The sequence below is a fragment of the Vanacampus margaritifer genome, chromosome 6 (assembly GCF_051991255.1).
Source record: "Vanacampus margaritifer isolate UIUO_Vmar chromosome 6, RoL_Vmar_1.0, whole genome shotgun sequence".
Classification (NCBI taxonomy): Eukaryota; Metazoa; Chordata; class Actinopteri; order Syngnathiformes; family Syngnathidae; genus Vanacampus; species Vanacampus margaritifer.
Genome location: NC_135437.1, coordinates 25,779,902 through 25,807,563, shown reverse-complemented (window position 1 = coordinate 25,807,563; position 27,662 = coordinate 25,779,902). Strand labels below are relative to the sequence as shown.

General features: G+C 38.8%; 1 protein-coding gene across 1 annotated transcript; it reads right to left on the bottom strand.

Annotated features, from left to right (window-relative positions):
* Window positions 1–3,943: 3,943 nt before the first annotated feature.
* LOC144053201 (uncharacterized) lies at window positions 3,944–27,119 on the bottom strand. The gene is made up of 5 exons (XM_077567364.1): window positions 27,110–27,119; window positions 26,925–27,051; window positions 26,687–26,748; window positions 19,254–19,298; window positions 3,944–4,890 (listed from the first exon to the last, which is right to left on the bottom strand). Exons 1-5 carry the CDS (start codon window positions 27,117–27,119, stop codon window positions 4,823–4,825), a joined length of 312 nt encoding a protein of 103 aa, XP_077423490.1. The 3' UTR covers window positions 3,944–4,822.
* Between the last annotated feature and the right edge of the window lie 543 nt (window positions 27,120–27,662).

The following is a 27,662-nucleotide window of genomic DNA, read 5'->3' as shown; positions in this document are numbered from 1 at the left end:
ATTTGAGGCAGATATTTTTTCCATTAAAATGTGATTTATGAGGAGGTTAGACCATTGGTCGATATTCAGAGTTTGTTTATTTTTCCAGTTAACAAGAATTGTTTTTTTAGCGATAGTAAGGGCTACAAGTGTAGATTGAAATTGTTTATGTGGTAAGTCAGTTGTTGTTAGGTCACCTAGCAAACACAAGTTTGGAGATAAAGGTATCCTACAGTCCAAAATAGCGGAAAGTTTTTCTAAGACTTTAGTCCAGAAATACATAACCGGAGTACATAACCATAAAGCATGAACATAAGTGTCTGTAGTGTTTTGTAAGCATTGGAGACAAATGTCGGAGTCGGAGAGTCCCATTTTCTTCATCATATATTGAGTAATGTATGTTCTGTGAATAATTTTATATTGGATAAGTTGTAAATTTGTGTGTTTTGTCATTTTAAATGCGTTTTCACAAACTTGAATCCAAAAGTCAGGTTCCGGTTGCTTTTAATTTTTAATAATCTTTTTTTTTTTTTTTTTAATGAATTTATTTGTTCTCTCCTAGCATTATTGTGGTCAATGATTGCATGTATCGCTCCAGGGCAGTTCCTCACTAGAAATCCACAGACATCCTATATACACATTTTTAAGATTTTTTTTTTTTTCTTTGAAAGCTTGACCTTCTGTCTGACTGAGTGGAATAGCTCATAATTTGGAAGCACAAGGCTAACAAAAACACACAATTTACAAATAAATGTGCATCATCAGGCCTGAGGACAGTGCGCCGTTTCACTCCCACGCGCGGCGGACGGGGGTTAAATTCGATTCGAGTCTCTCTGAAATCCCTGCTGGCTGGCCAAAGGTTAGTGGCTCAGACTCAGGTTTGAAATTTCACTTTGAGGCTTGTTGAACTTCTTTTCTTGTGCAGTCAACGAGCCCAGCCTGTAATTATTCTCAAGGCGAGCGCAGCGGGCTTCTTCTCTCCGACGTGTATTATGCCCTTAAGGCTGTCGACATCCTCAGAGCACCAAGAGATCTCCGGCCTTCACAATTGGGATGAACATTTAGCGTGGTTGCTATGGGACACAGAAATCACCATGACAACGAGCCACTTCGTTCTCATGGGGGGGATTGTAAAATACACACAAAAACACCCACTTTTCTTATTGCCCAATCACTTCAATGCATGTTCATCGTCAGGTCATTAGGGAGCCGTTTGCGAACTTAGTCGCCCTGCCTTTCGTCTCGCCATGTCGCTATGCTTCCTTCTTTTGGCCTGGCTGAATAATAATTACAGTGAGGCCAGTTGAAGGATGCAGCCCCCGCCTGCTCTCAGCTAGATTGTAATGGGCTCATAAGCGCTGCTGATTGAATTGATTGTCGCAGTCGGAGTCTGTACAATGTACGATTGGTTGATATGTTGGAACATTAATCAGCTCACACCAACAGGCTGCTGCTTGTCACTTTATTTCAAGATCAGTAGAAAATGTATATACAGAAAAGTCACCGACACGATACAGTAAGGTTTTATTCTCACGTGCACAAAATTAACATCACTGCGTGTTCAAATGATGAACAAACATTCGTTAGTACTTACCGCAATTGCAGTTTTAAACCTGAGATCTTTGAACCTCAAATAAAGTCATTTAAAGACAGAAAATTTCAGACGTTTGAAGAATACATCATCTCTGTTACACTAAAAAGATCCAAATGATAATATCCATTACACTATTCTCTACTGTGATTATCTAGTAGGGGTGTCAAAATTAGTGCATTAATATTGAGTTAATTTAAAGTTCTTTTAACACCACAGTTTGTTTGTTTTTAAACGCACGATTAATGACGTGGAAAGCCTGTACAGGAGGAATTCCAGTCGCAACTTAGCAGACACGTCCACATCAAAAATCAACAGTAATTAATTTAATAATAATGCATATATTTGTGGAGACTAGGGTCAAGTTGTATTTTACAATTTTAAAAATGTGCAGAATTTCCCAAGTTACTTATTAGATAGCTCTTAATATGAAAAGAAAATTGCACTGGGCTGTTGCCATTGTCTTCCACTTACAAATGCAATTATGCCATCTAGTGGCAGAAAAATGACCTCAACACAAGTCAATATCACACTTGTTTTTTTACAGTACAGTACATCTTTTTAATTTTAACTCAATTTTATAAATGATTATGAAATTACTGTATCAATGGCTAAAACATGCAGCCACATTTCTTTTAGTTTAACATTTATTTTCAAATTTTATGTTCACAAGAGTATGAATACTTGGGGAAAATATTGTATTGTACATTTAGAACAGAATAATTGAATAATTGAATAATTGAATAATTGAATAATTTAATAATAATGCATATATTTGTGGAGACTAGGGTCAAGTTGTATTTTACAATTTTAAAAATGTGCAGAATTTCCCAAGTTACTTATTAGATAGCTCTTAATATGAAAAGAAAATTGCACTGGGCTGTTGCCATTGTCTTCCACTTACAAATGCAATTATGCCATCTAGTGGCAGAAAAATGACCTCAACACAAGTCAATATCACACTTGTTTTTTTTACAGTACAGTACATCTTTTTAATTTTAACTCAATTTTATAAATGATTATGAAATTACTGTATCAATGGCTAAAACATGCAGCCACATTTCTTTTAGTTTAACATTTATTTTCAAATTTTATGTTAACAAGAGTATGAATACTTGGGGAAAATATTGTATTGTACATTTAGAACCATTAGAAAATTTGTGATTAATAGTGAGTTAACTATTGAAGTCAAGCGATTAATTATGATTTGAAAAAATGAATCGCATGAATAACACTTGGTTCCAGTCCCACTGTGTGTTGCCGCTTCATTTTGATGCACATTTGGACAGATGGACGGACGAATGAAGCCCACTGAGGTAGACTGTGACTTGTTGTCAAGAAAGCAAAGGAACAACAACAAAATCACTAGTCTTCCAAAGTGTGCAACACTTGATCACAGATTTGAACGCCAATGGTCAGTCTTTGAGATCGATGTTTTTTCTCAAGCGGAGGTAAACATGACACACTCGTCTTTGGTTTGCAATGCCATACCCTAATGAAAAATCAACAATAATAATATGCAACAAATACAGAGAAAGAAAAATATGTATTATTTGCTTGATACTTTCAAGAGAAATGTTCCTCTTAAAAAGATTGATTAAGTAGAATTAGATAACTTCAATTGTGTACATTAAATCAAGAGCACAATGCATATGTCAAAGACAATGACGTCACTAAGAAGGGAAATAATCATTAAACAACTGCTAATAGGTCTTGGATAAGTGCAGTTTCAGTGGTTATAAAAAGTCTACACACCCTTGTTCAATTGCCAGGCGTTTGTGCTATAGAAAAAAAAGACATATTTCAAGCCTCTTTTTACCACTAATGTAACCAATAACCTGTAAAACTCCACTTAAAACCTTGGTTTAATTGTTTAGCGAGGGAAAGTAAAAATAAACACCTGACAAAATGTTGTTGCACAAGTGTGCACACCCCTCTAATAACATAGGATGTGTTCAGAATTAAGTGTTAAATGGGAGTCATCACACACACACACACACTTGCCACCACTTAAATATCCTTTGTTTAACCACAAGTGCATTTTAGCTGTTCTAGTAGGCTTTTCATGACAATTTAGTAGTCACATATATGGAGGGGAGAAAATATATCATAGAAAGTTAATCAGAGGAACTTTAAATGGTGCCAGATATGTGCTGACTTACATAATCTCAGTTGTTTATTTTTACCTTCTGAATTTTTTTCTACCCAATTGAAATGTATGTACTGGTTATAATGGTGGAAATTATATAATTGGAAATTGGTCTATTTGAAAAAAAAAAAAGTACAAACCTGAGTCTTACCTCGAATTAAATACACATCCTACAAGATGAGCTACAGCATGGAGAGAGGTGCGTACACGCAAACACACAGAAGTGGAAGGAGATCTGCTTTAATAACAGAAGACTAAAACACACAAGTTTAATCTTCAGGAATTGGTATCTAAAGGTCATGCAATAAAACTGGATCTCTGTAGGATAAAGAAGATAAAGGTGAGGAAGTAATAGAAAGGACACAACAGGGTGGTGGAAAGGGAAATGAAGGGATGTGGCGGGTAAAAATGTATAAAAATTGATCACCAAGAGTCAAAAGAGGAAATAAAGGATTAGCGAAGCAAAAGAAAAATAAAGAAAAGAAAAAAAGGTTGTCACAGGGAGGAAGCAAAAGAATGTAAAAAAGGAAAATTGGAAATGACAAAGTGAAGCCTTAACGCAATATAAACGAGTGAATGACCAACATGAAATGTGGAGGCAAAGCAAACAAAAGTGAAAATGAAAGCGCAAATGATGTGAATGCAGCGGTGACATAACTGATTCCATGTTGTTTTGTCGTTCAAGACAAACGTCACAACAATTTTGCAGTTCAGGCTGTGTCGTGAATGCCAAATCTCCCGTAAATGAATGCTAATGGCTAGTTATGGATGAACATGTCAGCTCCTTCCTATTTCCTGTTAATAACGTGAGCGTCTGCTTGGCTGGCTGACCTCTCTGCTGGTTTTCTATTTCTATTCATCTTTAATGGCGGGGAAACTGCCTCACGCCACACATTGGCCCAACTACCTTATTACTTTTCATAGGGGAGAAAACAAACACTTATTTCCCTTCAATGAATTGGCGCAGTGGGCTTTTTAAATCATGTTTGTAATGTCTATGTGTGACTTTTTTTTTACATTCTTGTCACAGCCAGTATTTGCCGGTTGACACTCTTCACACACTTTGGAAATCGGAGACATGCCACCCCACGCTGATGTTCTGTTTAGGGTTTCTTCCTGTTTGGGAGTTTTTCCTGGCCTCCGTCGCCGACCTGCTCCATATGAAAAGCGCCTTGAGAAAGCATAAGATAAAAACAACTTAACTGAAGCAAGAGAAGCAATGGCAAAAATGATTATATTTCATATTTGGCGAATTTGTGGTCACAGTTTTCATCTCCCTCTCTCGTACGCACACACACGGAATTTGTGATCGAGGTCTATGAAATTGTGACATTTTGAGATAGATGAAATGACTGTCAAGGTCTGGGAGTGCTGGACTCCATGTTTTACTGCTCGGGGATGAGAAAAGAACATTCACATACACACGTACACGCACACACAAACACACGCACATAGCTCTTTGGGACCGAAATCCTCGCTTCAAAATCTTTCAATTCATATCCGTGCTCATGCGCTGCTCGGCTCTTTTATGTGCTGGCGAGGTACAACATGGCCGCCTTCTAAAGCCCTTTCTAAAGCTGGACCCAAGCTTTGATGCCATCGTATATCTCATACAAAATGTATACCTAGTGTCATAGGAAAAGTTAAAAATAGATTTTAGCTGTACTTTTTACCAGAGGTGTCCTGCAAGAGTCGCTTTGAAATACTTTGATTTTAATGTATTAAACACACTGAAATCAGTCAAGCAAGCAAACATATATTGTTTATATTTTCTAGTTGTTTTGAAAAACAGTTACATAAAAGCTTTCTGTTAAATACGATCATAGTTGCGGATTTTCAAGTTTTTGGGGTGGCCTTTGCCCTGCGTCACACTAGATTAGATCCAACCCTGCACTGACCAGGGACTAAATCCCATCTTCACAATCACAACCAAAACAAGAGCAAACTATAGTTAGCTGACCATTTTTCAGTTACTTGAGGATTATTACTGTTCATCAATCGGACCTTGACACAGCGCAGACAGTGGATTAAACAAAATGATGTTCTAAAATGGAATTATCTTTATTCACCGCAGGGTTTTGAAGAGAAACTTAGTTTTAGTTGTAAAACTCCACCCTGTTACTTTTTTTTACTAGCCTTATGGGCTGAGCCAAATGTCATTTTTAGTCCCTATATATGCTGTGGGCCGCTGATAAATGGATGGTGGGCCGCCAAAGGGCCCCCGGTCATAGTTTGGACACCCCTGCATTACGCAAAGAACAATTGACAAGGTCTGAGTAATGGATCAACTCAATCACTCCGGTTCCAATTCCTTATAAAAGGACAGTGTGTATTAGTTAGTGCCGTGTAGTGGCGCCTCAGAGAAACCACACTTGGCAAGTCTGCCACCAATTACAACCAATTATTATTTGGCGTGAGTGACCAAACGAGAAACCCCCACGAGCAGGAGCAGCGGGAGTGGCAAGCAAGAGTGGCTGGTAAGAACTTGCGGCTAGCGACATAAGCTAGCAAAAGCTAGCAAGAGCAAAACAGAGGGAGACAAGCAGCAGGAGCCCGAATCACGGGACTCAGCGACGATCACCTGCAGGCCTCGGTCGACACGTTGGGTCCGGCACTAGCTGCAAGCGCCACCAGAGGCTAACTACGTTCACGGAGTCCTGCGATTATATATATAGATATGTATTTAAAAAAAAAATTGGGGGGTGGGCATATCATTGAAATTAATATTGTTTTTTTTTATTTTTTATGAATTATTAGTTCTCAAATTGGTGACGCTAATTAATAGACACTGTTTCTTTAAAAAGCAAGATTTGATACTAAACACGGCTGTGAAAAACATATGACTTGCCTTTGTCTCATCATTTAGCACATCTCCACAATTGGTGACCGCGACGTTAGCATTAATGATCACTCAGTCACTTTTGTTGTTTTTTTTTTTTTTTTTTTTTTTCAGAAGAGCTCAGTATTGTTCATTCGATTTGACATCATCATTGCTCTCCTTTTTTTTTTTTTTTTTTAAAAACAACAAATCAATTAAAAAATTTTTAATGTTTTTTTTTTTTTTTTTTTAAAATACATATACATATATATATACATATACACACATATATATATATATATATATATATATATATATATATATACTTTTTCTTTTGTATGTGGGTGAGTATGTGTATGTGCGTGTGTGTGTGTGTGTGTGTGTGCGTGCGTGCGTGCGAGCGTGTGTGTATTCATCAGTTCACCTAAAGCCCATTAAAAAAAATCCTATACTAATAATATAATATAATAATAAATTGCCAAATGCAGAAACATCAATGTAAGTTATCACGATGTAGTGGCTCTCGCTAACAGACAGAATTAAGTAACCGGAATTAGGTTAAAAAATTCTATATACGTAGACCATGTTTCTATAAATTTTGATATTTGGTTTTTATTTGAGGCAGATATTTTTTCCATTAAAATGTGATTTATGAGGAGGTTAGACCATTGGTCGATATTCAGAGTTTGTTTATTTTTCCAGTTAACAAGAATTGTTTTGTCACTTTTGTTGCTAACGTTAACAGAACAAACGGATGTACCAAAATGTGAAATGCTACATTGTTGATACGATTCTGTTTTTCAAACAATCTTAAACAAACAAAGTCCGAAATGACTATTATCACTGTTTCATCAAAGTCAAACAGACCGCATGCCAGTCAGCCATTTTGGGACACAGTAGTCAGCAAGTGTGAAAGATTCTTGTAGAGCCCACAGCATTTTTTTCTCCCCTCCTTATCACAGTGGTAAACACGTGCAGCCTACGCATTGCGCCATGTCGCGTTCGGAGTCTGTCTCCGTACAATGCCCTCATCCGAGGTGCTGTCAGAGCCAACAATACTCGGAGTGACAGCTTGTGCTGGCACCAAGTTTAAGTTACTGCAGCCATTGACGCTCCACGGGGTGCCGGCTGCCTGAGTTAGTTCGCACAATGCCGGGCCGACAATGCGCTCGCATTGTCCACAACGCGGCACTGAGAAAGAGAGTGACAGCACGCGGCTCGCCGTAGTTCATTACTCCTGTGCTTATTTCCTTTTCTCCTTTTTCTTGCCGCCGTGTGGGCTACTTAAACGCTCCTCTTGTTCCTTTCCCTCCTTCTGCCCGCTGAGGTGTGCCCTGCTCAGTGTTCATTATTATGAGCCAACTTACAGGTTCAACCATGCACATGCTCACAAAAATGACATGTTGAAATTGAGTTCCACATCCAGTGTGCTTCTAATTTTCACTTTAAAAAAAGAACGGGGGGAAAAAAAACACCCCATGGTTCAAGTAACTAACTGACTTTTGGTTTGCCAGGGAGGACTTGGGTCACTGCATGTTCTTTGAAATGAGTTTGAAGAAAAGCTTGAAGGGTGAGAATTTCTGACTATTATTTTTCCAGCCTGGGTCGAAAAATTATTGGCTGCCTGCTGAATAGTTGTGTGTCATTAGAGCAGGCTAAATGATGCTCTTCACTTTCTGAGGAAGGCCCTTTCACTGCAAAGAGCCAAATAACTGAGAGAAGGCAGGATCGTATTCACAATGAAGCTGATAGAGTGTTCAAGGACACTGGGCTTCCATTTCTCTTCTGGTAATGTTCCATATTAGACTAATGTTCAATTAGCTTGTCAAGGCTGGTTAGTGAAATGTAATTCTTATACAGAGAGCACGAGGGAAGGGGTGGGGGGTGGGGGTCTTTTATCACGGTCCATCTTATCCTTTGTGAGTCATTCTCCTTTTACTGTATGTGTCATGCAAATCATCTCATTAGCTATTTGTCCATGATCGGGAATTCTAATAGCTTATATAGGGAAAATGGGATGTTAAGAACGAGCACAATTTGCCAGAGTGGTCATGGAACAAGCATCTATCTATCTATCTATCTATCCATCTGTCCATCCATCCATCTGAACGCCTGTCGTTTTATATGTAAAATCGGAACATTGGTCCGCATCCACAAAAAAATTTATAAAATGCAAAAACAATTAGCCAACAACGTGTTCTTAGGGCAGTTACGCATGCAGAATCCAAATATTACTTTTTTTTCCTCTGTGCTCCCATTTTTTAAAAGGTATAATATCATAATAATATAATACAAATGTTATTTAGTCAAAACAAAGATGAACAAATAATAGCTTGAAACAGAAAAACTGGAACATATGGAGCAAAATGAATGATACCAAAAAACTGATCTCGAAAATACTGATGCCATTCTCTGTCATGATTTGGGTCAGCTGGGTGGGCTACGCCCACCATACACACCTGCTGCCCATCATGCCATCAGACCTCAATAAAAGCCTGATGGACACAGCAATGAGTCTCGGGTGATTACTCCGAGACGCCGCTCTCCTGACCCGACTGTACTCGTCCTACAAGTGTTTCTCCTGCAGCCCATGACTGACCTTTTTGCCGCCACTGTGCGTGCTTTTGAGTTTGTTTGCGATCCGCCTGTGCGCGTGAGTTCGCGTTTGCTTTTGTCCGCCTGTGTGCGTGATTTTGAGTTTGTTTTCTATCCGCCTGTGCGCGTGAGTTCGTGTTTACTTTTGTCCGCCTGTGTGCGTGATTTTTGTGTTTTCGTTTATTGCTACATTAAATCTAAGTCATCCGCATCCCTGCGGTGGCTCGCCTTCCTCACTGCATCTGGGTCCTCCCTTCTCAAGCCGTGACATTCTCGTTTTCTATTTTTCATGCAGACCAGCGTAATCGTACCCTGGAAGATGCCCATTCAAAACGCGTCTTTATTACGAGTTCAAGATTGATTCTGGCATTCAAAGAGAACATCATGTGACATCCGGTACGAGATGCGTTTATCAGGGTTGGCTTACGGCACCCGTAAACACAAATGCCAGTAGGTCAGTGGTGGCAGAAGCAGCCCGGAGAACTGAAGATGGCGCACGTTACAAAAGAGAGCAAAAATGGATCGAATCAGTGTTACATTAATCGTATTGCCACAGCATTTAAGGAGCCTACACATTGAAAAAGGCTGCCCTTGAAAATGAAGGACATGTGGCACTAAGGGTACAGACCAACAAAGCACATAACCTCTACTACTAATTTTAATTAAATTTTTAATTTAAGTTTAATAAGTGACCTCAAGGTTGTTGTCAGAAACGTACATACTGTACTTGTGCTCCTACTTCTTGCCAATGAAAAAGGTGAGGCCATTATTATCCACACATTTTCTAGTATTTCTCTCCCTTCTTTCTCCTCCCCCTTCAATTTTCACACTCTGCTCTCCCTCGAGGAGCCCTCACCCCCCTTTCTTTCACCTCTCACCTCACCCGCAGTTCTGGCCCCGCAACCTCTTGCTCCGCTGCATTCTCCAGTGGCGAATTAGGAGCAGCGGGAGGCCTAATGGCCACTGAGCGGAAGTGAGCAGAGATGGACCAAACTACTTCGTCACTTCATCACCTGGGTCATTAGTGGAACATCATCGCCCCCGCGTCCTTTCTTCCCTCCACTTCCCCTCTTACCTTTCTCATCTTTTCTTTTTTTTTGGTGCCCTTTCTCTTCATCAAACATCACTTTTTGTCTCGCTCGTATTCACTCGAGATTCAGGTGCTCTCTAAATACCACACGGCGCAGCGGACGGAAGGATGACGGAGCGTGAAGGGTCGCTGTCGGCTGATCATTAGCAGCGCCCTGTGGTTGACTTCAATTAGCCTGCAGAGACACTGAGAACTCCGCACCTCTCATGTATACAGTTATATCTAGAGGAGAAGAATATCGGCGACATGTTCCCCGTGGATTCATCTTTAGACGGTGAGATGCAAAAGAAAGCTTATAACTGCGGTAAATACATATTTAAATCGTATTTGAACACATTTTTCAGGTGCAAGCTGTGCAGTATTAAAGCCCCCCCCCCACCCCCTCAAAAAATAAAATTAAATAAAAATAAAATCTTCAGAAAGCGGCCATTTTGCCACCTGCTGTCGACTGAAAGTGACATCACCGTTGCTCAGGGCTCAGGTAACAACCAATCACAGCTCAGCTTCAGAAAACAGGCGAGCTACGATTGGTCGTTACCTGAGCCCTGAGCAAATGTGATGTCATCTTCAGTCAACAGCAAAAGGCAAAATGGCCGCCCCCTGGGATTGATACAAGCGGCTTTATTTTGCTTCATAACTCATGTTCCACAAATGTAATATTTAATCAGAATGTCACATTTAGACTAGTGAGGCTACGTATAACATATTGCTGTCAAGACATGTTTAAGTTTGACTTTCCCTTTAAGAGGATGTACTAAGGCACAGAAAAAATTGTTGTAACTAGGAATGTTTGATATCACTTTTTTCAGACCTATACCGGTATGAGTACTCAACTCGATAACTATGTCAAGTGCCGATAACACTAGTACTGTTGATACATAAAAATTTCCCCCAAAACAATGACAGATCATTTTAAATAAAGACTTATATATCCCAATATAGCATTTTTCTTTAAAATTGCATGAAAGTAAGTTTGATTATTCGGCCGATCAATGATCAATGAGTTGGATTAATTAATTAAACCCATAATCGATTACCGATTCGCTCAATATATATATTTACTCTACAGTTGACTGCCGCCATTCGCGGATAGTCTCGGCCCACGAATCACGAAAACACACGTTCACATCAAAAATAAAATTTAGGGGAAACAAATTCTATACATAATGCTGTTAAACGATAATTATACCATGTAATGTCTTATTTTGTGGAGTCGATCAATGACGTTATTGATTGATTGGGAAAATTTAGACAGCCGATCACCGATTTTACATAAAATGCTAATTATTGTCCGACCCCGATCCAGCCCATCAGATCGGCGTGAAGTCTACATAACATTAATGGCAATTTTCTATTCTTCAAATTTCTACTTCCTGATCATAAAACAGCCACAAGAGGGCGGCTGATACTCGTATCGGACCAATGCTGGTATTGGCAGCCATTGTGAACACGATACCTTGAAATAAGGCCTGATATCGGCCTGATACGATACGATATCGATGCTTGCTCATTCCTAGTTGCATAAACTTAGAGCGTCTCCATTACCGTAGTCAATTCTTGACTCTGCGTTAAAAGTACTGCATAACAATTATGGCTCAATTGCAGGTGCACGTTATTATTATTATTATTTTGTTCATAAAGCAAAAATGTCTCTATGCGTGCTGAGAGTTCAAGTGGAAAGTAGACGTTTGAGGTAATACAAATAATATATGAAGGGTTATGCTGCAAGTGAAACAACAACTCAGAGATGATCAACATGGATGACAGCAAACACTGATTGCCGTTAATGTGTGTGTGTGTGTGTGTGTATGTCAAGAGCAGGACAATTAAGTAGATCTCTTCTTGTGTGGCTACACTCTCCTCTCTCTCGACCCCCCACGGCAGCCTGATGGGAAACAGCCTTTCATTTGCTCATTGTGGTAATTGGTGCGTGTGAGGGAGAGGTACATGTGTTCTGCTCCCCCTCTGCGCCTGTCAGAGAATTAGAAAATGGAATTCTCTGAAGAGCGTCTGCCGCCCTCGTCCAATCGGACACATTTTCATTATTCACTTGGCGACGGAACACATTTCTCTTTCCTCCGGCCACCAGCCGACATTAATATTTGCAATTCCGCAGTTAATTTACATTGAGGTCAATTCTGGAACGACTCGTTTAAACAATTCAATGTGAAATTAACAAGCTCTGCAATTAAATATATTCTTTTGCCGCAGGTCATTCTCAGCAAGAATATGGAAAATAAAAATATATGATTAGATATCACTATGACTGTGACTGAGTTGGAAATTGGTTGGCAAATAAATTACCTTTATAATTAAGTACAAAGAAAACACCCCCTGTGGAATGATTAATTCGCTACACCCTGTTATATCAAATCCCATTTTAAACTCTTTACTAAATAGCATCTGCCAGTTGCTGGTTAAATTCCACAGCCTGTTTTATGAGGGATGCCAAACACGCAGTGGCCCAATAATTAAGTGTGTTATCACCTATTGTTTCACACATTATCACACCTCTTTAAACTCAGTCTTATCTTAGCCCTAGCAATGTTTTTATTTTATTTTTTATTATTATTATTGGAGTTCAATCAGATTCTAATCAGACTGCAGCATTTCAAGACAACACAAAACAAAAACTGTTGCAACCGCTGTTGTACATAAAACCCCAAACACTTTGCAATATCAAACAACTGCAGTCTAAATGTATTAATTTTCTTTTTTTTCCCCCCGTTTTTTTCTCTTAAAAAAAAAAATCAATTTTCTTTACTGTTGTCCTCATTGTGGTCTTGGGCAATTTAAGCCAATCCCAGAAGACTCCAGGCTAGAGGTAGGATGCACCCGGGACTGTTTGTTTTCATTTAGTTGAATAGTTATGGGTTCTACATTTTTTTTTTTCTTATGCACAAGGTTTTAATAATTATAGCTTTGACAAAAACACCACAGCATATTACAGTTTGCAGTGAAAATAGTCAAAATGATCTAATGAATCTACGAATAAGTCTACTGTTACACACAAGGAAGGACTGGGGACAAAATTTGGCCCGATTCAGCGACGGCGGGGTTGGTCAGCCGTCGCCAACACCCTGCAATTACTATTATATACAAAATGCAAATACAGATAAAGTTAAGAGTTAAAATACAACTTGATTACCACACCCACCTAAGTGAGTCAAAATTTGCTTTCCGCATTTCGACCCATCCGCTGAGGGAGCAGTGAGAAGCAGCATGGGCCGTGGGAGATCAGGAAAAAAATACAATAATAATAATATATAATAATAAGAGGAGGATTTTTTGGGGGTACAATTAACTCTTATGTTCTTTTTCCTCATCTATCCTGGGTGTAATTCTATTCTTGACCACTAGATAGTGACACACAACTTACGCTGATATGGTGTAATTAAGCAAAGTACACATTTCTCACGCGCAGTGCATAGTGGGTGGGGGGGGGGGGGGGGCGTTACCCGGCTACCACACAGTACTCAAGAGTAATGGAAAGCAATGGAGACTTAGACGATTTCAACCGCTTGAAAGTTGATGATTGAATGCGTTTTTGTAGTCGCCGTGGATTGCCTGTTACAAGGACAGACAGAAACGGAAAGACGAACCGGCTGCCCTTGCATATGCTGCGTCGTTTCAAAAACTACCAAGTCTTATTGACAAAGGAAGAAGAGAGAGACACTGTGAAAAATGACTCCATGTTATTGTTAATCAAATTAATTTCGGACCCGTGACGGATGGCTGGACGAAGCCCATGGCCAGCTCGCATGTCAGCCCATTTTCAGCAGTAAAAAGTTGATATTTTGCCCAGAATTAATTTGATAACTTCATTATTTTTCATGTACAATTAATACCTTTAAAATCACATTTTTCCACTTGCTGTTGATTCAAGATGACATCACCTGTGCTGAGGAAACCGATAACGACCAATCATGGTTCACCTGTTTTCTGGGTTTGATAATGACCAATCATGGTTCACCTGTTTTCTGGGTTTGGTCAGCAAACTGAGCCATGATTGGTCGTTACCTGTTTCCTCAGCACAGGTGATGTAATCTTGAGTCAACAGCAAGTGGAAAAATATGTTTTTGAAGGTATTAATTTCTTATGAAAAAAAATGAAGTTATCACAGTAATTATAGACCAAATATTATCTTCTTACTGTTGAAAATATCTCACTAAGTCAAGTATCTTTTTAATAAATTACACGTGTTTAGTTCAAGACTTTAAAAAATTAAGTGCCATAAAAATGCTTTAAAAAACATGCCTAGAGAGTATTTCACAAGTGCATTTCACTTATTGCGGGGTTGGTGTGTAATGTAATTTTCGCGATGGACAGCGCTGTAATGGGGAATAGGTTCCCTCCAAAAATAAGCAAATAGGTCAATCATCCATAATTGAATCACAAATATGCAGGGTTCCAATGTATATGTAGGAGACCAGGGCTAGTTGTATCAATGGTAAGTTGTCACATTGCAATTTTCTTCTCCACCAGGAGGCGCAACAAAAAAAGTGGAATACTAGTTTTCTTCTTCATGACCCACATGCAAGCAGTTCTTCAGGAATCTAATCTATTTCATAATATTTTATGTTGAAGTTTGCTCGGTTATATAGTCAATTTTCAAGATCAATGATAAAAATTTCCCTGGCTGTAAAAACAACAACAATAAAAATAAAATAAGGAGAATAAGGATAATTTTGGCCATGTTTTATTAGTTACAAAATGCAGTGTGACAACTTACCCCATATAGTGTGACAACTTACCCATTGATGGGGCAACATGTCACATCTTTACTCCCTCTATTTGATTTGTAACTCTGCACTGACGCAACGTATGAAAATGACATGAATACAAAAAATATACCTAAGACTTTGGTATTTTATCTGGTATACATTTTGTTTGTATATGATGTATTGATTCCAAGAAATATATAAAAGTATAAAAAGTGATACAACTAGCCCCCGGTCTCCCCTATTTACCGGTGCTCGTCCAAAAATTAGAATATCCTCCAAAAATTGAATAGTTTCTATAATTCCATTCAAAAAGTCTGATTTTCATAGATTATAGATTCAGGGGCCACAACTCAAGTGATTTTAAGTATGTATTTGTTTATATTTACATTATTTGGGCTTCCAGCTCATAAAACCCACGGAAACGGGATGTCAAATAATTTGAATAATGTGAAGAAATTACCATGCATACTTCCCAGTCTTTTGCATGGGAAAAAAAAGATGGATGGATGGTATTTTCAAAATGATATGTCAATCTTGACTAGTTGGTTGGATTCCCTTTGCCTTAATCACTGCCTCGATGCGTTGTGGCATATCATTTTGAAAATATCATCCGTCCATCCATCCTATTTTTCCATGCAAAAGACTGGGAAGTATGCATGGTGATTTCTTCATATTATTCAAATTTTTGGACATCCGGTTTTCGTGGGTTTTATGAGCTGGAAGCCCAAATTATGTAAAAATAAACAAAGAAATACTTGAATTCGCTTAAGCAGTGGGCCCTGAATGTATGTTCTGTGAAAGTCTGACTTTTTGAATGGAATTACGGAAATTATTCAACTTTTTGAGGATATTCAAATTTTTTGACAAGCACCTGTATGTGGTCGCCCAAATCATCCTGCCTCAATCACTACATTATCATAAACCAACCAATCAGGTCTGAGACAGAGCACAATGGATAGATAGCGCTTCACATTCTCTTTATAAATTAGTAGAAAACAATTAATAATAATAATAATAACTCTTTGACTGCCAGATGTTTTCAGAAAAGGGATGCCGTGGGTGCCAGCCGATTTAAGCATTTTTGACTGATCTTTCAAGGTCCACAGAAAATTATGTGTTTGGACTATGGAAACACACATACTACCAAATGAAAGATTGGACTCTCATCTTTCATCAGAAAAAAAAGTTTGTTTCTACCTTATTCCGTTTTTCAGTAATCAACAATAGAAAATGGTTAGTTTCACCTCTGTTTTGAAACAAACGTCTTTTAACGTCTTTGGCACTCCTCCATGGGATTTTACTAAACGTTATTTAACGTTTTTGGCAGTCAAAGAGTTAATAATAATAATAATTGAAGTGGACTCCTGCTATTTGCAGAGAATAGCAAAAATCAGTAAATAATTTATGTTCATTTTAATTGCCATGAAAAAAATACGAATAAAAATACAATTAAGTGGGGTATCAATAACTAGTAAACAAGCAGAGGTTTTCATAAGGAATAAGAAGCGTTCCCAAAAAAGAAGTCCAATGTACCATTAAAGCTGAACTGAAGACAGTTTTGCAGTTAAAACACATTGTAACGAACTGTGGCCTGTAATTCTCATCATGTATCACTTTTAAAACTTTATACGTATTGTGCACTGGTTTTTGATGTGCACCATTTTCTGGCAGTTAAATCGTGAAAGTACAATTCTACCTTTCAGCCTCGGACGTGTCTTTTCAAAAGGTGAAAGAAAAGCTCTGTGATCTCCGCTCAGCTTGGCCAATCACTGAGGGGAAGAAGAGAGAAAACAAGTGGACCTTCCACCCCTCGCTAGAGGAGCATCGTGTGCACGGCAGCGTGAGGTGAGGGCTCGCCGCGGGGGGGAGGAGAGATGGAAGGTGAGCGTGGTCAAACATTGCGGGCACAGCGGGTTGAGTGCAGATTGGCCGTGTGTTGCTTGAGGCGAAGAAAGGTGAGACGGGGCGGCGGGTAGAGCTCCCTGGAGGAGACGTTACGAATGAGGATACGAAGCGGAAGAGAAAATAACAGAAGGGGGGGGTAGAAGGAAGAGTGTAGGCTTTCTTTGTAAGGGAGGATGGACGAGGGCGGTGGAATTAGCGCGACGTGTGTGCGAGAAATGGGGGGGGTTGGGGGGGGAGTGACAGTGAGAGAAAAGAAAGGTGCTACATGAGGACTGCAGCTGAGACATCTGGAGACGGTGAAAGGAAGACAGAGAGGAAGAGGAAGTGGGAGGGGGAAAAAAAAAAACAGCGACTACATTCTCACAGACTCCTCGGGGATGTGCTCAGGGTTGCACTCGATAACACAGCAACATCTTGTCAATATGGATTTACGAGGCTACTTGTAGACTCAACAGCTGACTGAGCACCACGAGGGGCCTTCTGTCAATATTCATTTTCTTGTACAGGGGAAATCAGATGAGAAATCAGTTTTGTTTTCATGCGCTTGACTGATTTCACCTCACTTGTGTCATATCCAGCTTTAGTAACAACTCCCAGGGGAGATTTTGTGCACTGCGTTTCTCGCATGATCTCATATGCAAAGCAACCCAGCGTACTTTTAGTATTGCAATAACAAATGTCAAAGACTGTATATTGTTCCTGTAACCTTCACAGTTTTATGCTAACTGGTCTGGTCACTTTGGAAGTAAAAGTTTAACAGAAAACGCATAGCACAATCACATGCATTGAAACTCATATGACAACGTAGCTAATCAAATGGTTTATTTGGAGAATCTTTTGTGACTGGAGTAGAAAAGTCAAAGCATATTATGCTTTAAACAAGAAACCAATGAAGACTGTTGCATTAAAAAAAAATCCATAAATGTTTCTTCACACTAACCACTATTCTAATTTGTATTGTGATTAATATTATGTTTGTGAGATTAAAAAGGAAAATCCACCTGCTTTTATTATCCGTCTCAGTGTCTGCCAATTTGCCACATGCTGTCGACTAAAAATGACATCACAGTGCCTAACGACCAATCACGACTCACCTGTTATAAATATATATATATATATATATATATATATATATATATATATATATAGTGTATTTATAATGTTTTCATTAACAAAAAGCGATTGCAAAAAAAAAAAAATGTTTAGTGGCTTCAAACTGATGCCACGGCTCACATGTTTTCTGGGTTTGGTCATGTGACCTTTATAGCCTGAGCCCTGCTGTGATGTCATTTTCCATCGCCAGCAAGTAGCAAAATGGCCGCCACCTGAGATGGTTAAAAACGGGTGTCTTTAGCTTCTGAATTCATATTGCACAAACGCAATATTAATCAGAGTGTCATGTTTGTCATGTTCTTTTCTTTTTTTAAATAATGTTTTTTTCAAAAAAGAAAAGATTTTTAAAAATGAGGGCGTCAGGCGAACTGAAATTTGAATTGTAATTAATCGCATGACTTCAATAGTTAACTCGTGATTAATCACAAATTTTATATCTGGTCTAAATGTACAATATTTTTTTCCTAGGTTTTCATACTCTTGTTAACAAAAGTGGAAAAAAATGTTAAACTAATAAAAATAGTTCAAATGAATTTTTGACGTCTATAGCTGTCAATGGCAGTGAATGAGTTAATCAGAATACAAAGTTTAGACTAGTGGGGCTGCATGGAATGTATTATTGTAAGGAAAATTTTGGGGTTGACTGAAAGTAAGCAGACATAAATATAGAAACATATTTTTGCATATATTTATGACTTTCAAATGTATATAGCATCCTGGCATCTACTGAGAATTTTTTGCTCTTTAAAGACATACAATTCATACAAAATAAAAAGAAACATGCAGCATTGGCAAAAAAAAAGCAAGTTGCTTGAATCCCTGAGTTCAAACTGTCAGGGACCTCAAGACAATATTTTTGCATGCCTGCTGCGTTTCACCACTGGTGACAAGCGCCTCTGTTATATTTGCAACAAAGGTTCCTAGCAACGGTTGTCGAGGAAAGACATCCTCCAGATGAACACCTGTTTGATCTGCAGCGACCCTCTGTGATAAGTGACCCCGGTAACCATGCCGACCACGATATGGGACGGATGCACAGCGCGCTATTGACAGGACACACATTGACAAACGGTCCACACGCACACAATCAGGGATCACAAAACAAAATCAAGCGAGCAGTGCAGACATGTTTCACACCTGCAGACTCACACATTGAGAAAATTGCAGAAAGCGATCACATTTATAGAAAATAAAACGAATGCGTTCGCACTGGCGAGTTTGAGAACGAGCGCAACGGCGTGTGGAGGAGAAGGCGGCAGCAGATGGCGAACATGCTGAGAGTTACTCACAGCGAGCAGGTGGACAAGGAAGTCGCAATGGAAGTCTGCCTTGACCTGTGAGTGGCAAAGTAAGACTTGTGGTTACTCATAAATAGATGCAAAGTTTCTTCCTCAAGAAATTGCTACTTCTGTCTGGAGCTAATTAAACATTATTTTCAATTCAGTGCATTGTTCCCCGTTCGTGTTTGCCCGTGTGAGTAATTAGATCACTTTCGGCTTGGATGAATCCTCACATACATTTTTTCTGTCAAGGAATATAACCTGCCATCAACAACACTTTTAAAACACATGCCTTAAAGATTTTTTTTTTATGCATAGTTATAAATGTACATAGTAAAAAAAAATGTGTAAGAATTTGCAAGTGGCCTTCAAGTATCTCACTTGTGAAGGTGTGTGTGCAGTTCACTGCGTGGAACCGCATTACATCATACTGAGTGATGTTTTTTGTTTATTTTATAATTTAATATATATTTTTGAAGCAGGGTTGGGCAATCCAGGTCCAGAGAGAGAAAAAAAAAACTAAAACTTTTACACAACAGGTGCTTCTATGAGCTCGTTTACCTGCAAGTTAAGTAGAAGCACCTGCGGCTAAAGCCAATCTGTGGCAGGGATTTGACTTTCTGGACCTGGATTTCCCAACCCTGTTTGCAAGCAATCGACAATGATAAACATCGGTGTAAAGACAGAAATGTCAGTACAGATGTCTGCTTGGTATTAGATTTCGCTTGGCTTCAACTTTCTTTCCTTTGATCCTTTCTCTGTTCTCCCGACAACTTCAAGACTCTGACGGGACTCTGAAGTATGCGGTTAAGGTGAAGGGTCTTGGATTTACAACAGGTTTCAGGTCAATTAAAGAGCACAAACTCGCATGCACGCACGCACACTCACGCGCACAAAAAAAAAAAAAGGAAGAGCGGTGATGGTGATGACATGTTGACTCGGGAAGTGGCACAGCCAGATTTTCAAGATGCTGGGTTGAATTAAATGAGACGATATTCATACACATCACCCAAATGTAACGACAAAATCATCAAAACAAACAAAAATTCTACACAAGTGTTTACACTTACATGCTGGAAAGATTAAATTAATTTTCATCAATGTAAGACTGTTAAAATGATAGACTTTGCTTTTTTACTTTGAACTACCTCCAATTCCCATCAGGAAGCTGGTTGCTACCAACCCCCTTCTTCTTCAATTCCTCCTTTCTTCTCTCTCATCCTCAAATGACCCCTCTCCGTCGAAGGGCCCCTACCGAGCCCCCTAAGCCTTCCCATACTTTCAATAAGGCCACATCAAACAATGGGCTAAGGTTGCCCTCTAAGCAGGTGAGGGAACAGGAACCGACGGATGGGAGGGCGGCAAAAAAGAAGGGATGTCATGGGGAAGGGGGAGATCAGTACCGGTGCCATGCCAGGGATTATTACATGTATTCCTCAGAGTCACAGCAAAGGTTCAATTGCATTACATTAAAATGTGCACATTGATCTCTGGATACTTTTTATTAGGGCAAGGGGCAGTTCCAATATTCTTTCCATTTTCTATCTATCTATCTATCTATCTATCTATCTATCTATCTATCTATCTATCTATCTATCTATCTATCTATCTATCTATCTTCAAAATACATGAGAACTTTCGCAACAAAAATTGTTGCTTGATGGATGCAACATCTACACACATTTCATATTTATTTTTTATCATATATTTTTTAGTTGATGTCATTCTTATTAGCCTAAAGTTAAATGACAGCTCTATGAACTTTGCCTTACAACGAGTGTGACCTGGAAAAAATAATAACTGAGTTACACAATTGTTGTTGAGTTGGGTCTGGCAGCTGTTTTTAAACTGATTTTTGGGTGCAGAATCCAAAATTGAGCTCAGTTTTCAGTTTTATCATGTCAAGTTTGGGAGCTATCAGGTGACCATTTTCTTGAAGAAAAAAAAGAGAGAGAGAGAGAAAGAAAGAAATATGTACGTATATACATAAAACATTAAGATGGAATAGTTTTGAGCTTTGAAAACAAACAAATAAATAAATCATTTGAACAGTAGCCTATTGCCCCGTGGTTACAAGGTTAAGAGAAAAGCCAGCACTAATGCGCCTCATTCCTTCTATGCTAGCTTTCTGTTTGCAGATAGCGCCAGGGCTTGACTGGCCATCTGGCATACAGGGCAGATGCCCAGTGGGCCCACATCTTTTAGGACCAATATGGTTCTATTTAATTAGTATTTTCCTCAATTTTACCCCAAGAAAGGGAGAAGACCATTAATCGATTTACAACATGAACAACAAACTGAACCAGCGTGCTGGCCGGTCTAAGTCAAAATGCCAGGGCCGATTTTTATTTATTTATTTATTTATTTATTTTTATTGGTGCCAGTCCAGCCCTGGATAGCGCTGACCTATTGGGAGCTGCGCACACCTGAGTCCAATCATAATTAGATCTTCTTACTACAGTCTGTCTTACTACAGCTTATGAGTGGAATTTGACTTACCTGGAGGGTAAGCTGTGCTAGAAAAAAAACTAACTGCCATTTTGGAATTAGCATACCAAATTTGAAATGTCCCAGTGTAATTTTAGATTGTTGCGTATGATAGATTTCTACAATATTTTTTTTCTGTTGCAATTTTATGCATGTGTGTCATTTATATTTATTAACTCATTAACTGCCATTGACGGCTATAGACGTCAAAAATTCATTTGAACTATTTCTATTCGTTTAACATTTTTCCCCACTTTTGTTAACAAGAATGTATGATTTTTTTTTTATTGTACATTTAGAACAGTTATAAAATTTGTGATTAATCGTGAGTTAACTAGTGAAGTCATGCGATTAATTATGATTTTTTTAAATCGCCTGACACCCCTAATTTTTAATAATCTTTCTTTAAAAAAGAAAAGAAAAGATTATTAAAAATAAAAATAAATAGAATTACTTTTTTTTTTTTTAAAAAGAACAAAAGATTATTAAAAATTTGGGGCGTCAGGCAATTAAAATTCTTCGTAATTAATCGCATGACTTCACTAGTTAACTCACGATTAATCACAAATTTTATATCTGTTCTAAATGTACAATATATATTTTTTAGGTTTCCATACTCTTGTTAACAAAAGTCGAAAAAAATTTAAACTAATAGAAATAGTTCAAAATGAATTTTTGACGTCTATAGCCGTCAATGGCAGTGAATGAGTTAATACTATATATTTGTCTGTAGGCTAGATGGTTAGCGCCCATATATATGTTTTTTCTTACATAAACTCCTCTGACTGGGTTAAAGACATAGAGAAATTTAAATGGAAAATCCAGGCTTGACAAAATGCATAATTATTCCTACTTTTTCCCGCTTAATTGTCAGAATGTCTGATTACCGGCACCAAAATTCCAATCAGGACTTTCAAAATGATCACATTATTATATTAGTACAATGTCAATCTGGCTTGAGAAAAAAAGCCACACAAGAACACCTTTTGAAGTTGAATTGATAAAAGTGTGACGCTCTAATAACTTTGGCGGGAAGGTGACGTAGAAGAAACCTTAACTATCCTGGAGGGAGCAACGGGATGTAGGGGAGGCGGCAACGGCAAGTCGGAAGGGTGCAGGGTGAGGAGGAGTGGCGACAGAAGGTGCAGTGTGTGGCGGTGGTGGTGCGGCGTGGCCGGGGGATACGATGGCAGCATCATCCCCCACCAGCACTGTCACAACCACACGCTCGGCTTGTTCTTCTGCGGCTGATTGTGATTGTTGTTCAAACAAGGCCGACAGCTGCCACAAACATCTCGGCCTCGGCGTGGCACAAATCTCACATGCTCACTTCACGTGCACGCACACACAAACACGAGCAAGGGTGCTAACGTGTCACTCTTTGCTGTCACACTTAATGGCACCCTGTTATCTTTTTCTTCCGCTTCTCTGTCCCCGATAAGACGGCGGCCGCTGTGATTGCCCTCTGCTCCCTCGTAAGTGTGACAGCTCAATCATTCCTCAAATCAACATGTTCCCTTGTCACCATTGAAAAATTAATATGTATGTGTGTGTGTGTGTTCGATGCTGGCTGCGAGATACTGGTCAAACCTCTTTTGCCATCAATAGACTGACCAGGATACTAACTTATAATTGTTTCTACTATGTAAGTCATGCATTATAGTTTACACTACTGCAACCACAGGAGTAAACATATTGCTTAATTATTACCACCCTGATAGAATCAGTTAGAGACAGACCGATTAAAAAAAAAAAAATCATGGCCGGTACCGATTATTAGTAAGACCGATATTTGGAGCCGATATTCATTTTCAATATAATTGAAATAAAAATAAAAAATCAACTCTTGATATATATCTTAAAGCATGTATTTATTGATTTCAGATTTGCAAAATGTAGATTTTTTTTTCTTTCTTTTTACTCATAGACAATTTGTTTTAAATAACTTAATTTGTTGTTTTAAAATTCTAACGAAAATGTTCCGGGAGCTCCCAGGTTCATCGGCATGTCTTCAAAAGCTAAATGGAAAATTTAAACATGTAAAGTTTTTTTTAACAGTAAATACAGTTTTCCAAATTTTCTAGATATCTGAAACGTTACATTTCCATCTTGTATCTTTGTTTTACTTTCAACGAAAAACAAAAGTTGCAGAGTCGGCAGCATCTCATAAAGTTAATATAATTTAAATAAATAATTCACTGATGTTAACATAGTTTGAAATGGAGCAGCTATTGCCCGTCACATTTTTTTTTTACAAAAAAAAAAAAAGGCAGATACTGATTTGTCAAAATACTAAATATCGACGTGGTACCGGTTATTATGTATATTGCTGCATTGCCTTTGCTCTTTACCCAAACATGATTTTCATTCTAACAGTTTTTCTTAGTTGTTTTGGTACATTTTTCAGATCAGACTTGAAATTTGCAAAGCAGTAAGCTTATTTCTGAAAATAATTTGTACAAATAGTAAAACAGCATGGAAACATTTGTGCCACTCAAACATGTCAGTGGCACGAGAACGACAAATCTTTGTGTCATCGTGTACGGATTACACAAGTCATGTAAGCTTAGTCATGTTGTCAATGTAACAGTTTACTCTTGTAACCTGCCGCTTTAGTTTTAAGGACAAATTCAGAATTCAAAATGAAAAGTTACACCTTTGTGTATGTGGAAGTCTGAAAAAGACTGGGCAAGATTCACATTTCGCTTTTACTGTTTGCACTCTAATTTGTTGACAAACCATCTCATTGTAATACAGAAAAGGAAAATACAGCACTGCATAGCACACGCATACAAAAAAGTAGAAATTGAACATAAGACAAACTATTTCGGGAAAATGCAACACTGTAAAATTACTGCCACAAATTCTTATTAGGCTACCTTCACTTATATGAACTATTTTAGAAAACTGGTTGATCCAATACTTCACATATTTCCCTTCATAATAAAAAGTCAAAATTTGCCTGTGGAAAAAAAGTCCAATGGAAATGCATAGAAGAAATATGCTGGACATTGGACATAATCATTTGCGCGGATGTACAATAGCATTTGAGCTTGTTCATAAAAATGAGAAACTGCTTTTTTTTTGATGAGCACACAATGATGTGAAAATTGAACAAAGTCATTTTGAGGAATTCAATTCTGATCGGATGAATGTACCAAATTACTGTAAAGCGCCTGTTGGTAGCTGTTCATATAATTAATTGACAGCAATTTTAATGCTTTTCAACTGCCAAATCAGAATTCTTACATGTGCGTGTGAAAGAAGGGTTTAATGTGGATGTCATTAAAGCAAAATTAAAATCCTGTCACCGTAAAGCAAACACATTAGAGCTGGATTGTGATGCATGTGGCTTTTCCTGATGCCTCACCAAGCAATCAATTAATCATGAAAATAATCTGCAGATTAATCTGTAATAACCATCACCTGCGGCGTTAATCACTTTTTCATTCTAGCCTTCACATTCGCTCCCTCCAGTGTTCTGTCTTTACAGGGCAGGATGCATCCCTTCTAATCAGTATGCCATGCATCTGCAAGCACAAAAACAACAATTGAACTATAACGCACCAACTGCTTCAGCGTGCCCATGGGTGGGAGGGGTGGATTTTGGGGGGAGGGGGGGGGGGCTGGTAGTTGTTAAAAAGAAAAAATATATATCACAGTTGAAGTTCTAAAAAAAATTGTCGTTTTGAGTCGCGCTTTGAAAGCTAATAATGACACGGAAAATGAAATTTAGTTGTATTTTTTTCCTCAATTTTCCCTTTATGTAGCTTTTCAAAAATGAAGGCTTCTGCTGCCTCTCTCTCTCTCTCTCTCTCTCTCTCCTGCTGTTTTCCCACGATTTCTGTCCACCAACACTAGTTGTACATTATGGGATGGTAACCAGGCAGCATCTAATTGCAGTAATTGGGAGCATGTACTGCACGGGCTGTTTGAACACCTGTTAGCACAGAATGTCTCTCAGGTTTGCACATTGTAGGTGCCATGTCACACCATTTGGTGCATGCATATGTGTGTGAATATACAGTTATGCCATATATATAGTGGATGTGTGTTGGGTGTCGCCACGTTCAGCCTCAAAATTGTTGAGGAGGTTTGGGTGGTTATAATTATGGCAAATGAAACAAGTGTCACCGAACAAGTTTCCGTTTTAACACTTCTGACCCATCCAGAAGGTGACAGCCGGTCACTGACACGTCCCCAGTTGCTATTCACTCCCACTGATTTGGGTCTTTGACAAAATAAATAATATGCATGGTACATCTTCACACCTCTCAAGCTGTCGTCGCGAGCCTGCAATCACTTCAAGTCTTTCCAATGAATGAGTTGCTCAGCGTTGTCCGTGTATGTGTTTTGTTTACATTTGCTTTCTCTTTCCTGTGAGACATCTGGACAGATGTGAGGAGCTGTCCTCCTCAGCGGTGCTGAAATGTCAATCCGCACACTCATCCTGTCTACTGGGGTAAACACGCGCCGCCGCTTTCTGACTTTCATAAAAGCTGTAATTTCATCGCAGCGTTGAGGACTAAAATAGACATTCATTTCAGCGTTTCCAGCAGGGTTCAATCACAACCATTTACACCCTTATGCGAGATTCTCTGCGGTTATATTCACACTGCATGCTTCTGCACACATTCCTGGCCGTATCTGATTTTTCTTGATACGTTTTTTTTTTAAAATCAGGGTTTCAATGTTATTACTTGAAAAAAAGACAGGAAATAATAATAATATATTGAGCGGGTGTCATTTGACCCCAGGGTGCCCAAAGAGCCTGCTGCTAATCTATTGCAGGTCACCAGCAGGTTCCACTCTGCTTGGGTCTCCAATCTAATCACTCTGCGGCCATTATTGCTAATTGAGGTGCCTACCGTTGGTGAGATCAATACAGCCTGTAAGTACCTTTGCCGCGTATAGCGTCACGCAGCGGCTTCTATACTTTGAGTTGCTCCAAATACCTGTTGATTTCTTGTGAGGTGGGCCACCTCCTCGTCTCCATCTCGAGGGCGACAACAAGAAACTGGAGTCAAGAAAAGACAAACACCATCGTATGTTATCCATCTATCTTTATCCATACATGAATAGTGACGTTTTATTTCTGTTCCAACAAGCACACACTGCTAAAACATACTCTTTCTACGTGTTTGTTTCCCGAGGCGCTTGCACGTCAAATGCGCATTAATTTAAAAGTCTCACCTGATGATTGACAGTCCAGAAGCCGCCGCAGTCTCCCCCGCTGGGCCTCGATGGAGCGACGGAGAAGAAGACGAACCTGCGAAACATGCCCGCTCCTTTAAAAAGCTTCCCCGGTCCAATGGGAGGTCTGCCAGCTTTAGCGGGACCTGACGTCACTACCAATGCCGCGTCCATCCCCCACCCACCTCCCACCATCAACCCGCACCCCACTTGGTTTGAAATATCACAGAAATTATCTTGGCGTTATTATCTCACGAAAAAGGGCGACGAGCCGTTCTAGGAGCGGAGGAAAAAAACGGATTTCTTTTGGGAGGGTCTAGTTTTAAAGGTCTTTTTTTCCGTCATCAAAATTGTGCCATTTGGGAAGTAACACAAAACATGCACCACATTTTCATCGTGTCCGCTATTGGCCACGTGCTTTAAATCAGTTTTCCTCCAACCTTTATTGAGCCAAGGCACATACGTTAGAAAAATCTCGCACCATCAAACAAAAATGATTGTGTCAAAAATGTCAAAAACATTGTGTCAATATCAAATTTCTCAAATCTCCCGTTAATACAGAGGTGTCCAAACTATGGCCCCAGGGCCAATTGTGGCCTGCCATATATTTTGAAGCGACCAACGGCATACATGGCTTATATATGTAAAAAAAAAAAAAAAAAAAAAAAAATCTGCTACTAATCTATGTTTTATATAGCCTACTGTAGAGCTTTTCTAAATTTGCAATAATGGAAATTA